The 13,735-nt window shown below is 47.5% G+C and overlaps 4 protein-coding genes across 4 annotated transcripts; 2 read left to right on the forward strand and 2 right to left on the reverse strand.

Annotated features, from left to right (window-relative positions):
- The first annotated feature begins 414 nt into the window (after positions 1 to 414).
- LOC132789129 (protein disabled) lies at positions 415 to 10,852 on the forward strand. The gene is made up of 9 exons (XM_060796912.1): positions 415 to 837; positions 932 to 1,596; positions 1,652 to 2,321; positions 3,801 to 4,082; positions 4,155 to 7,197; positions 7,253 to 7,347; positions 7,413 to 8,102; positions 8,155 to 8,284; positions 8,345 to 10,852. The coding sequence occupies exons 1-9, from the start codon at positions 738 to 740 to the stop codon at positions 9,429 to 9,431; spliced, it is 6,762 nt and encodes a 2,253-aa protein (XP_060652895.1). The 5' UTR covers positions 415 to 737; the 3' UTR covers positions 9,432 to 10,852.
- LOC132788303 (uncharacterized) lies at positions 9,642 to 11,867 on the forward strand. Its single transcript, XM_060795636.1, has 2 exons — positions 9,642 to 9,839; positions 11,547 to 11,867. Exons 1-2 carry the CDS (start codon positions 9,642 to 9,644, stop codon positions 11,865 to 11,867), a joined length of 519 nt encoding a protein of 172 aa, XP_060651619.1.
- Positions 11,868 to 12,278: 411 nt separating this feature from the next.
- Positions 12,279 to 12,896, reverse strand: LOC132789564 (uncharacterized). Its single transcript, XM_060797649.1, has 2 exons — positions 12,747 to 12,896; positions 12,279 to 12,688 (listed from the first exon to the last, which is right to left on the reverse strand). Exons 1-2 carry the CDS (start codon positions 12,753 to 12,755, stop codon positions 12,374 to 12,376), a joined length of 324 nt encoding a protein of 107 aa, XP_060653632.1. The 5' UTR covers positions 12,756 to 12,896; the 3' UTR covers positions 12,279 to 12,373.
- A 120-nt stretch (positions 12,897 to 13,016) lies between these two features.
- On the reverse strand, positions 13,017 to 13,733 carry LOC132789563 (peptidoglycan-recognition protein SB1). The gene is made up of 2 exons (XM_060797648.1): positions 13,642 to 13,733; positions 13,017 to 13,574 (listed from the first exon to the last, which is right to left on the reverse strand). The coding sequence occupies exons 1-2, from the start codon at positions 13,691 to 13,693 to the stop codon at positions 13,051 to 13,053; spliced, it is 576 nt and encodes a 191-aa protein (XP_060653631.1). The 5' UTR covers positions 13,694 to 13,733; the 3' UTR covers positions 13,017 to 13,050.
- Positions 13,734 to 13,735: the final 2 nt, after the last annotated feature.

Raw genomic sequence — 13,735 nt, forward strand, 5'->3', positions numbered from 1 at the left:
GTGCAAAACGAAAAACTTCAGTTATCGATAACAGCTATGTACCTGGTCCAGGTGTGCATGACACCCTGTGTCTGATCGTACCGAGACAGCTTAGTCGACAGCTGCTGCGCCGGCGTCGCTGCTACTGCCGCTTGTCGTAGACGGCAGGTGGTGCAGCTGCCTTAGGATTTTAGCACAAACAAAAACGCGGACGCGCGCTCTCTGCCACTCTCTCTCTCTTTCGTTCGGTTGCTTACTTTTCCCGCTCTCGCAAACAAATAATTGTTTTTTTTTGCATAGAATTGTAGTGAAATTCCAGTGGCTATGTATGCGTATGTGTATGTGCGTCTGTCTCTGTTTGTTTTGTTGTGTTGCCCACTCCCACAGCCAGAGGGCGCAGCAACAGCATCGCAGCCGTTGTCGCTGTCGTCACTCATTCATTGCCTGAGCGCGCATCGCAGCGGTTGCTTTAGCTGCGTTGTTTTCTCTCCTCGCGTGTGTTGTTGTTTTATTCGCCGAGTTGTGTTTTTCGTTGTTGTTGTTTGCCTTTTTAATTTAAAACTACAACACACAAAATACGTCGCGAAAATCGTTTTTATTTGTTATATTGTGCGCATTGTGTGTGCAATGGAAACGCGCTGAATGTCACACAGATACACACACACACACACACACATAAGCATATAAGCAGTCAACAGATTCAGATACAGATACAAATGTGCTAAGATAAATTGCGAACAAATAAAAAAAAAACAAAGATGGTCAAGTCGCTGGTATCGAAGCTACAGGGATCCTCTAATCTCTCGCTAGCGCAAACATTCGGCATTGGCGGCGCAGAGGAAACAAATTACGCAAAACGTTAGACAACAACCACAAATAAAAAGAATCTCTGGCATTTTCCAGCCACACACACACACTCACACTAATGTTTACATATATCTATTTTGTGCAGATCGCAATGATCCCGGACGTTTCTTTGGCGATGGCGTGCAGTTCAAGGCCAAGTTAATTGGTATCTTGGAGGTGGGCGAAGCACGCGGCGATCGCATGTGCCAGGAGGCACTGCAGGATCTCAAGATGGCCATACGGGCTGCCGGCGAGCACAAGCAACGCATCATCATTCATGTGACCATCGATGGGTTGCGTTTACGCGACGAGAAGACCAGCGATTCATTGTATCATCATCCGGTGCACAAGATCTCCTTCATAGCCCAGGACATGACGGATTCCCGGGCATTTGGATATATTTTTGGGTCGCCGGACAGCGGACATCGGTTCTTTGGCATCAAGACGGATAAGGCGGCCAGCCAGGTGGTGCTCGCTATGCGTGATCTCTTCCAGGTGGTCTTCGAGCTGAAGAAGAAGGAGATTGAAATGGCACGCCAGCAGATTCAAGGCAAAGCCCTGCACGATCATGCCAGCCAGCTGGCCAACTTGTCCTCCTTGAAGAGTGGCCACAGCGAGTTGGCAGCGGGCGGCAGCAGCAGCTCCTCCGCTGCCGCACATGCTGCCAGTCTCAGCATGCTGGGCGGAGGCGCTGCCTCCAATGGGGTTAGCTTAACCCGACTGGGCGTCAATCTAGATGTGGCCAAGACAGCAGGCGCAGCAGCCAAGGAGGTAAGTCTGTCATTATCCATATCAATCTTTAACTAATTTACCTTTTTTCGTGCAGATTTCTCCGGAGTCTGTCGCCGATCTGGTGGATCTGGAGCAGGAGCTGACCTCGCTGCAGCGCGGCATCAGTCAAATGGAACGCATCACACCCAATGAACCGAACTCCACACAACAGGGTCTGGGCATGGGATTGGCCAAGTCTGCCAGCGAGGATGATCCCTTTGGGGATTCGTTCATCTATGTGCCATCGTACAACATTTTGCCACCGCCTCCCGAATCGGGACGCACGCGTCACAAGCAAACGAGCAAAACGCCCGAGAATCAAGCGGTTGCCTCCGCCCTGGATGCCATGTCCACGCTGTTGTCGCCAGCTGGCGGTGTCAGCGGTTCACCGGCCACGCTGCAGGCGGACAACAACGACGACGACAGCTGGCTGCATGATCTGCAGCAGCAGCACGATGTCTTCGATACCACCAAGGTGTCAGCAACGCCCACGCCCATGTCGGCGGCAGCTGTGCTCGGTAATCTGCCGATTGCGCCGCTTGCCGCACGCGAATCTTCGGCAACGCCCACGCAACAAATCAGCGAACAGCCGCCCGTTGCAGCTTCCACAAGCAACAGCATCGAGGTGGGGTTAAGTGCTCTGGGCAGTCTCACAGCGGAGACAGCGACAGCGGCGGGGGAGGGAGGAACAACGATGACGACGACGACGACGGCGGTCATGTCGGGTAAGTTGCGCACAAAGAAATTATTGCTCCATAAGCACACACACACACGCAGAAGAGAGCAGCTATTCACGATGGATGCCAAAAGGGCAAAAGTGAGAGTGGTTGGGGGAGAAGAATGTAAAATGGGATTGGGGCGTCATGAGTTGAGCTCAATTGAACGCATTCGCACTCTGTAAATCAACCAAGTGTAACTACTATTTGCATAAGGCAAGTTGATAGTATAGTCTCTTATTATTTGATTTAGTATTTATAGAGCCAAAGAGTCATTGACCAATTCACTTGAAAACACTCGATTGAAATGATATGTATCACACTTAGCAGAGTCATGTTAAGAACAGTGGCAACAGCTGTTTAGCAGTGAAATGTTAAGCAAAGGAACAGGATGTTAAGCATGAGAGGAATGTTATGTGAAGAGTTAAGGTTAAATTCCTAATATGAGCTTAGGATTTATTCTTATTTCCTGGAATTCTGTATCTGTTGCCTTTACTGATTGAATGTCTTAATTTATTAGTGATTCGAAAAAATAGGACTTGTTTTGCTGTATATTTGAAACTGTGTTTTAAGATACTATTTTAGAATAATGCGGATTCCCAGTTTTTGAACATAAATCTATATATCAAATAGTTAGAGCATTTGCACTTCGTTGGCATATATACTCGATTTCAATGTGTTGACAACAAAGTTAGAAAAACTCAATAAACATCGATTTTAGTAGTTAAAATCCGCAGTTAGTAACAATTATTTATTGGCACAGAAAATCTATACAGTGAGATCATTTCATGTAAATTGCAACTACTACGAATAGTTAGGTAACAGTTAATGTTATGGCATTTAGATTAGTTAACTACGTTATGTAAGTTGCTTAGCAGAGAAATGTTAATAGTTGAGGCTGCGTTTAGCAGTGAGTGGACTGAAAGGTCTTCTAGGTTTCATTCACTTATTAAAAGTTAAAATGTAAATTTAGATTTGCAATAGTAACTGGGGATTTAGATCTAGTTCTTGAAGCTTGACTTTATTTATTTATTCGTCAAACGAAAGGCTTGGAGAGTTTAGGAACGTACGAGCTTCTTTTGGCTTTATTTGACGTTTCTTTCAAGGCTCGTTTAAATGGAGAGTCTTAATCTATGAAAGCTTTATGTAGCTTAGGATCTTAATGGTGAGATCTTCAACTCTGACTTCTAGATTGTCAAGTGTTAGAAATTCACATCGTGCTGCAGTTCTTTTTGGCGTGTTACACAAAGTATTTCCACATATTTTTGCACATCTTACTAACCAAACACTTAACCTAGCCATTTGCTGTTTCTTTTGTTGTTGTTTACTCTTTTGGGTTTCATCTCTTTTCGTGTTGATTTGCCTTTGATTTAGTTTTCTTTTCGTTGAGTCTGATTTTCAAAATTGAGTTTTCCGACTGACGCAAGTTTCTTTTTAACTATGGTATCATTCTCATCCCTTTGTGGTTTCCGTTGACTGTTTCGCTAGATGCGTTTACAGATCTGGATCCTTTGGGTATTGGCCGCACTCGGCCGTATGTCGATAAGAAATACTTCTTCCAAGAGCTTAAGAATCCGCCAAAGAAGCTGCTCAAGGAGCTCGGCTCCAGTCAGGGCGAAACTTTCGATGACTTTCTCGTGGGGGGCAAGGAGAGTTCGCTCTTCGAGGATGCCAACAACAGCAACAGCAATGGTAACAATGGCAATCACATCGGCACCACAGCAATAACTACTAACACTGCAGCAGCGGCAGCAGCAGCAGCAGCAACAGGTATTGACCATTTAACACTGATGGCCATAACTACTAACACGGCTAACATTTGCACTTGCACCACTTGCGCAGGAAACGCGGCCAGTTGCAGCCACAACAACGCAGCGACCACAACTAACCCACTAATAACCACCGCCAGCTTTGGTCAACATCTGCTACTAACAAACAGCTCCCGTTCCCAGCTTAGTCCCACTCCCCTCAGCAGCCAGCACCAAGCTCACTCCCAATCCCAGTCCCACTCTCAAACCCAGACCCAAAACGCATTCGCAGCGACTCAAGTCGATGACTTCTCGGCTGCCAAGCTAAAGCTAATGCTGCGTAACGCCAAGCCAATTAATCCACAAGTCAACTATTATACCACAGAGAACACCACCACACTGGAGGAACATCAGGATGCCAGCAATCCCGTGCTGTTGCCCCGCGACACGGATCCGTTTTCGCCGACGCGCAAGAAGAGCGATCCGGATCCCTTCCAGGAGGGCGATCTCTTTGCCAAGCTGGACGCCTTCGAGTTCGACACGCCGCAAGCGACCAATGCAGGAACTTCCAATGTGTTTAATGGACCACTCCAAGTGCAGCTGCCACCCGAGCAGCAGCAGCAGCAACAGGAAGGCTGGCAGGCGGACATCTCACGCTTGGAACCTGCTCCGGTGCCGCAGTCTCTCAACAGTAGCGTGCGACATCGTCCGACACCTGTGGCCAGCGTAGTCAATGTGGGCGGCCCTCTCGATGTCATCTCGAGCATCAGCAACAAGAAGATGCCGCATCTCTTTGGCCAGGCGCGTTTCTCCAAGCGCGGTGACTCCTCCGGCAGCGTTGGCTCCAGCGTCAACATGAGACGCTTGCAGGAGAGCGACTCGCTCAGCGAAAACGAAGCAGCACCGGAGCCACCTCCACGTCCGGACTCCACTCCATATGCGGAACCGCCACCGCTGCCGCCAAAGAAACAATTCAGTGATCTGGTGATACGACCCACACCAGCTGCTGCGCCACCTGTGGGACGGTACGAGTACTTGAATCATGCCAGCAATCAAATGCGACGCAGCGTTGATGCACCGCCCATTCCGTTGCCCTCCCGACGCGTCGGACGTTCCGATGGCAATTTCCCGGGTCCAGGCAGACCTCGAAAGCCAGGACACACCGAGGATGATTATTTGGCGCCGTTAGGCGGCACGCCACCGCCATTATTGCCGCCGCCAACACAAACGGGCAGCAGTCGAGCGCGACCCCAGCGTCAGGCGTCCTTGGGTCGCCCGCAGGATATTTACGAGAACAAAGCGGAAATTCTGCAGGCGGCACAGGCTGCCCAGGCCAAGGAGTCGGCAGCAGCGGCGCTGGCACCGGATATTACGCTAACGCAGCTCCTCACGCTGGGCATGGACGAGTTGGCGGTGAAGCTGAACGTGCCTGCCAGCAAGCTGAGCACCATGACGCTTGTCCAACTCACCGCCTACCTGTCCGAGTATTTGCAGTCATCGAACAACGCGGAACAGCCCAAATCACGAGCTAGTCCCGCTGCAGTTCCATTACCATCACCTGGCCAAGCTCCAGTTGCCAACTCATCCTCCACATCGGCTGTGTTCAAGGTGAACTTTGATCAGCAGACGTCGTTTGTGGCCAAGTTCGATGACACCTTCGGTGAGGATTTAGCACAAGAGGCATTTGTGGCCAACTTTGCCAACTTCAATGAAGCACCTACACTGGCAGCTCCAGCAGTGCCATCGGCAGATCGGTATGCGGTCTTCCGTGAGATTATCGATCAGGAGCTGCAGCAGCAGCAACAGGAAACCGATCTGATGGGCGATTTAACGCCACCACCGGTGGATGAGGTGCAGCAGGAGCAACAGCAGCACCAGCAACAGCAACACCAGCAGCAGCAACAGCAACCGCAGCTGGAATTAGATGTAATTGAGCTGGAACTGGAGCAGCCGCCACCCAAAATAGACACTAAGATCACCGAAGTGGTGGCCCAGGCCAAGGATCGCTATGCCGCATTGCGTGATATCATTCTGGTGGAAAATCTGTTCGTCAAACCGCCGCCAAGTGCAGCACCAGCGGTGCCTGAAAAGGATTTGCTGCAGGACTTATTCAGCGATGAGTTCAACGAAGATCAGGACATACGCCAAATCATGGACAGCGGTCACGATAGACGTGGTCTCGTGGACAGTCGAGGTTTGCCCGCAGAACCCTCCTCTTCAGCACTCACTGTGGCGGACGACGATGACGATGATGATGAGGACGCTGGCGGTGAGAGCAGCATGGACAGCAACGAGAAAGATGCGGAGCCAGTAAGCGCACAAGATCAGTACGAAAAGCTGTCCACGAGCGCCGATAAACCAGAGTTCAAGACGGAGGAACAGCTGCCGCCAAAGCAGGACAACAAGTTCTTGACTGTGGTCAGCGGCCCGAGCTGTGTAGTCGCCGGCGCTGGACGAGATGACATCGAAATCGATGAGCTAATGCAGCGCGCCATCTCCAATCTGTCGCTGGACTCCAGGGATCGCATCTCTCCCGCCACCTCCTCAGCGGCTCCCTCACGCGGTCCGCCGCATAGTCTGCACACTCCTTCGCAGTTTAACGATGTGAGCACTTCGCCCATTCCGCTGCAGAAGTCGCCAGCGCCAATACTTAATGCTGCTGGTGTCTCACCGGTGCCATCACAGCTGTCGGCCGTGTCTCAGCTGATCGATACAGCGACCAAGCAGATTCAAAGCGAACGCGATCGGGAGAAGCCTTCCTGGGCCACCTTTGACTCGCCCAAGGTCGGCACAGCAGGCAGCATTGGCAAGGGCAAGGCCAGGCTCACGCTGCCGCCGCCGCCTGCCTCCAACACTTCGCAGCAAGACACTGCGGAGTCACCCTGCAGTTCGGATCCACGCGATGATGGCGGCGGCTGGTCGAAGCAGCAGCAGCAAAGACGCTGGGCGAAGAAGGAGCGACAGCAGACGTCATCGTCCTCACGTGATCTCAGCCCCTGGGACGACGACACCCCAGAGTATCTGAAGCAACAACGACGTGGCTTGCCACCGCCCTCGCAGTTGCCACCACATCCCCCTGCACATGGTTACTACATGCGGCATGCACGACGACTCAACTCCTGTGACGAAGATTACGAGTAAGTTGCTTAAGTGATTAATCACAATTCAAAACTAATCCCTTTTAATTTGCAGTTACGATGCGGAGTTTTGTGCACGTCGCGATCGGGAGCAGCCACAGCGCAAATTTAAGCAAGGACTTTCACGCAGTCGCGACAACTTTGATTTAGGTAAGCGGTCTGGAATTACTCTTCAAGTTAAACACTTAATTTACTTAATTTTTCGCATTTTGCAGACTCGCCCAGTTGGTACCATCATCCGGCACATCACACCTGGTCGCCACAGGAGATCGAGCAGGGTGTTCGGGCACGTTCCTTTGAGCGCAGCGCCTACGAACGCTCTAGTTATGGTCCGCCAGCACCCATGTACGACAAGCGCGGACAGCCGCTGCCCCGGGATCGGGAACGCGAAAGGGAACGCTCCAAGTACCGCGAGCGTGAGTATCGCGAGCGTAACTATGAACGTCCTGGCTACGACTTTGACTACGAGAACGTCTACGACGAGCGACGCTCGCCCATGGGCTACAAAGCGCGACCCGAATATCTCTATGAACGCGACAGGGATCGCGAGCGGGAGCGTGAAAGAGAGCGCAAGTCCTTTGATCGCGAGAGCGTTGAATCGTTTGAGAGCTCGTCGCGACGAAGACGCAGCTTTGGCAGCGGCGGTGACGTCTACGGTAGTCTGGATAGCCGAGATGATTATCGTGAACGCGATCGCGAGCTGAAGACGCGCTCACTGCGCAAACCGGCGACGTCCTCAGCCAAGCTGCGGGTCACCGGCGACATTGACTACGAACAGGATTCGGAGCAAGATTTCCAAAGGCAGCGAAGTCTGCAGCGACCCAGTCAGCTGGGCGGCGATGTGGTGCCCGGTGCGCCACAACGTTTAAGAAAAAGCAGTGGCTCCAGTCCCTGGGATGGGGAGGGTAAGTTAAAGACTTCACAAGAAGAGATTCTTATTAATACTGCTACTTTTAGAACCCGCTTTGCCTGGCCAAAAATCATGGAAACGACCTGCGAGCGCAGCGGAAACGGAGCGTCGGCTGGCCGAGAGTAGACGAGCTGCAGCTTTGGCACAGACGCCTTCCGATGGCGAAAAGGATCGCAGGTGAGTAGAGAGACCTAAAAGAGGAGTTCAATTCACTAATCAATCCCAAATCGATTGCAGATTCCGAAAGAAAACTCGCGCCAGGAGCGCCAAGGATCTCGCCTCGGTGGGTGTGCGTTATGGCAGTGGACGAGGCGTCAGGGATAACTACGACTACATTAGCTGCGGTCGCAACGACGACGACGATGATGAGGACTATGTGGACGATGAGCCGCCCACCGATGAGGATAAATTCGAGCGATTGAATCGTCGTCGCCACGAGATGCATCAGCGCATGCTGGAGACGGAGCGACGACAGCTGGAGCGTCATGCGCCTTCACTAGCTAAGCTGCCTGGCCAGAATCGAGCGCGTGGAGGAGGAAATGGTGGTGGCGTCAATAGTGACTATGGCTTTGTTGACAGCTACGAACAGACGCCCACGCCACGTTCAAATGCCAGCAGCACGGCTGTCATGATGAGTGGTGGCGAATCCTCCGCTGGCGTTGGCGGTAAATTCAATTTCGATGATGGTTTCGAGTCGGACTTTAATCAGAGTTCACCGCCACCAGCGCCAGCTGGCACCGCCTCCAGTTGTAATTCCACGCCCGCTGGTCTGATCTCGGCCAGCAGCACAGTTGGTTCGAAGTCACTTTTTCGCTTCTCCAACGATTTCTCGGAGCGCGAGAAGCTGCAGCAACAGCAACTGCAGCAGCAGCAGCAACGCGACAACTTTGAGCTGGAGACGCCGCCGACTTCGACGCCACCGATTACACAGAAGCTGCGCTTCGATGACAATGTAAAGGTGTCGCAATTTGATGATGCTGCCTTCGAGGATGACTTTGCCAAGGCTTCATTCGACTTTGACAAAGAGCAATCCTCGCCAGCAGCGCCCTCAACATCGAGTCGCAAGCAGAACATGCGCAGCAGCAAACTGCAGCAACGTCAGGAACTCATTAAGAAATCCGAATCGGTGAATATATTTGCCAAGAAGCAGGAAGATCCCTTCGAGGATGATGAGTTCTTCAAGTCACCAGACGAGCAGCCTCATGGCGGCAAGGATGAGGACGCACACGATGGCGTTGGAGGTGATGTCGATGGCGATGCGGATGCCAACAAGTTTCAGTGGAACGAGGACAACAACTTTGCCAAGTTCGATGAAAACATGTGATTTGACCAACTCTTTGCCAAGGCATCCTCCAACAGCAGCGGTCGTCAGCAGCAGCAGCCGGAGAGCGATGTGGATGGCGGCAACTATGCCGAGATCGATGTGCTCAACGACAGCGACCTCTTCTACTTGACCAATCTCAACCATTACTATCAGGAGCAGCGACTGCAAACTCTGCAGCAGTTGCAGCAGCACGACTACTGCAATGTTCCGATGCTGCCAGCGACGGTGTCGACCAAGTCCACCTCGACCAGTCCCTGGCATGAGGCTGCTGACAAACCCAAGAGCCGCATGCGTCTGAAGCCATTGCAGCTGCTGCGGAAGCCTCGCAAATGGAAACTGAAGCGCACTCTGGACGAGATTGTCAAGTGTCTGATTATTGCCTCCTCGGAGCATGTCTACAACTACGATGTATTGTGGTAGATGATCTCCCTGAACACTCTCTGATATTTTAGCTTAGTTGGTACATCTATTCTCCATCATCCCCGCAACAATTGTCTCTCCGTTCGTCTAGTCAAATCAAATTGCCATATTCCGTATGAGAATCCAACTAGTAATATCCAAATTTTTTTACTCAATAGACTGTGATTTTATGTGAAATCCCATAGACCGACCTTCGACCTTTGTTGCGATTCCATTCGATCTGCGCCACACGTAAAATGTTACTAGCAAATATTGAAGTCCAATTTTGTGTAAATAGCGTGAGAGATTTGCAAAAACAAGAAATTGAGAAACTAACCAACCAATTAAACAATAAAAGTTAAGTTAAGTTTTTGTTAAAGTTCAACACACGACCGAGAGAAATCCGATAAAATTCCAAATCAAAGAAAAAAAAAAGAAAATACTCATCCTCGTAAACGTAACTGAAAGCAACTAATTAATGCCTATGCTAAATGTCGTCTAGCTTAGTGTTAACATACATACAAAAGATGTAATTGTATCATCATTATCATTAATATATAATATCAAGAACTGTCATTGATCATAAACGCGATGATATCACTATCCAAAGTGCATATACTACATACTCGTAATACTTACATACACATATATCTAACTAGCCTAAAGTTTATTATTATTATTATAATTACTATTATTATTATTATTATTATTGTAACTAAATATACAGCCATAGTCGTAATATCGTAACAGCCTAATACAAAGTAAAACGAACAAACAAATTAAATGATTATGAATATGAATAGAAAACAAAACAACTGAGAACGATCGATCAACAGGTAACGCAACACGGATGATTAACTAACCCAGCAGCAGCTATAAATATATATTAAATTACTGAGATGCATATTCTATATGTAATTTATACGAATATATATATATTTAACGAAAATGAATACGAACACGAATATGAATATGAATACGATAGTTATTATGATATTTGTTCTATCGATTAAAACGTGAAGCGAACATATAAATTTTGAACGTCTTTTATTTCTACAACTTCTTTAAATTTCAGAATTTTGTAGGTCAAAGAAAATTCATCAAATTTTTTACAGAATATAAACTTTTTATTTACTTCGTGCTACTTTTTTTTTTAAATAACTCTTTAAATACTTTCAGAATTTTCTAGTTAAAAGAAAATTCATGAAGAACATAAACTTTTTATTTACTGAAGTGGAAAATGATCCAAAAATAATATAAACTAATTCATTTCTTTGATGGAATTTATAATCAATCTGCTTTATTAAACTGTAATCTATTCTTACATAATCTGTAGTTCCATATAAATTTAGGATGTAAACCATTATGATTTAATTCCATTTGAAGATTTTTTTAACACTTGTCTTCAGCCCCAAAAGTACCTTCACTGATGTCGTAACTATATCATTTATCTATCCAAATCCAATCCAAATCTTATGCAAATTACCTTTCCACTATGCAATTTGGCTAATTGTGCATCCAAATGCGTGACACATTCATGTTGCCAAGTGCCACAAATGCTATAAAAGACAAATGCATTGATAGTTGCAGACATATTCAGCAGACGCCTTCAAACCTCAAGCAACAACTTCAAATCCGTTCAAGATGCAGCAAATTGTGGGTAATTTCGCAATCAGTTGAAGATCTTATTTAAATCCTGTCCTCCTTCATCCTTAGCTTGCCTTTTTTGCTTTGGTGGCCTGTGTGGCAGCTCAACCAGCTTTGTTCCCTACGAACGTGGCTCCTCTGACCTATGCCAATCTGCCAGCTGTGGCTGCAACTGCTCCTCCGTTGGCCATCTCCAGCAGCCAGCGACTTGATTACTTTAATCAGTTCAATGCTGCTTTTGGACCACAAGCTCCGCCGGCTCGACTAGTTGCAACTCCTTCGGGATTGGCTGCTTTTCCTGCTCTCTTTGGTTTTCCAGCTGCCAATCGCTTTGGCCAACCAGCGCGTTTCATTGCTGCGGCTCCTCCAACAGGTTCCTTCTTCTTCTGATCTTAGACAATTAATGGGTATGACATATTGTAGATAATAGTTTATTTTAGTTCAATAATTTCAATGCAAATATCATATAAAATTATAAATTTTGATATATTAATAAAATTAAATAGAACTTGTTTTTATACCTGTTTAGACTGCAGCTAAATATCTTCTTTTACCATCTTTAAAATATTTTAGTTTTAATATTATTTCCATCTTCAACACAGTGCAAATAATTTTAATAACAACGATACAAATTGTTCATGTGAAAGATATGGAATTAATCAATAGATAAAATCCATTTATATTATCCTTTTATATATTTTTTGTAATATATTTTTGTATTTTAAGTAGTCTAATACTGTTTTTAAATCAAATAAGTGGTTTATTTAAAAAATACTTTTCATTTTAATACATTTTTTCAGGGTTAAAGTTGATATTTGGTTTAGGTAATCATGCTTATCACAATAAACTGGAGTATAATACAAATACATATATTGACAAGTATTAATAATTCCTCATTACCAGCTGCTCTTGTAGCCATAGCCATAGTTGTATCCGGGATAGTAACCATAGGAATAGCTATAGGGATAGGTATAAGTTGGATATCCGCCACCATATTTGTAGTATGTTGTGGGATACGTTGACCAAGCTGGCCAAGCAGTCGAAGTCGTCGTCGTTGGCACATAGAGACCATTATAGTGGCGTGTCACAAATTGATGACTGGTTGGCACAGGCAGCACTCCAGGCACAGGCACAGGAGCAGCCACTGGCACGGTGGGAATAACGCTGGAGCGGCACAGCGTGACAGCTAGAAGCAGACAGCAGAGCAGTAGCTGAAAAAGAAAGTCTCTTTTAGAACTTGTATAAGATTATTGAATAAGTTAAACTTACAAGCTTCATATTGAGCGAATCTGGAGAGGATTAGGCAGTGGAGAGAGCAGGCTGTGCACTGTGCCATGCATTAACAGTGTCTCAGCTTTTATATCGATGCAACAGCTTGATTTGCCTAACAAATGCAGTTGCCCAGTTTGGCGTACAATCCTTCTTTGGTTTCTGCCCGCATTTGGACGCATTGCAGCTCAAGGGCAGAGCTAAGCTTGGCAAACTGACGCAAGACCCTTTTGCCTTCTGCATTTCTAATCATTAATAATGCTAATTAGCTAATATATATTGAGTATTTATTTAAATTGTAGTCTTAAATCTGCTTCCAGCGTGGCCACGTTTTGATCTCATTGTAGAGCGCTGTGCCAGGGCAACTGGTTGCCTTTGTCTGACGATGACCCAACAGTGTGTAATCGTTTTTCAGGTGTCCGCCTTGCTTGGCCAGCTCAATCAGATCCTTGGCATTCTGCAGCATTTGAGCCGACGGCGTGCTGTTCTCAAAGTTACCCAGAAAAACGATGCCAATACTGCGACGATTGTACATCGGAGCATGTGAACCTTGGAGTCCAAAGCCACGTCCCTCGTATACGTTGCCATCGCCGGCCACAATGAAATTGTAGCCAATATCGCTAAAGCTACGTCTGCCCTTGTGATCTGACTGTATGTTCTTGATCAGACGCTGACACTGCGCTGACGTACTGCAGCCATTGGGATTGTCCGAGTGATGGATGATCACATACTCCACGGCGCCATTGATGCGCGAGGGGGATCGCGCACTTGCTGCTCCCCAGCTGCTGCGGGGCTGAATCGTTAGCGCCAAAGTCACAGAGGGCAGCGCTGTAATGAGATAAGCTAATTAGCTGAGCGAACGCTTACGAATCTCGCTGAATCTGTGATTAATTACCGATTGCGCAGACGACGAGAATCGCCAGAAACTTGAGAGATGCTGTGTTCATCGTTGACTGTTTGTCTTTAAAATTATACTCAACGAAAGCACT

This window comes from Drosophila nasuta, chromosome 3, assembly GCF_023558535.2.
Source record: "Drosophila nasuta strain 15112-1781.00 chromosome 3, ASM2355853v1, whole genome shotgun sequence".
NCBI classification, from domain to species: Eukaryota; Metazoa; Arthropoda; class Insecta; order Diptera; family Drosophilidae; genus Drosophila; species Drosophila nasuta.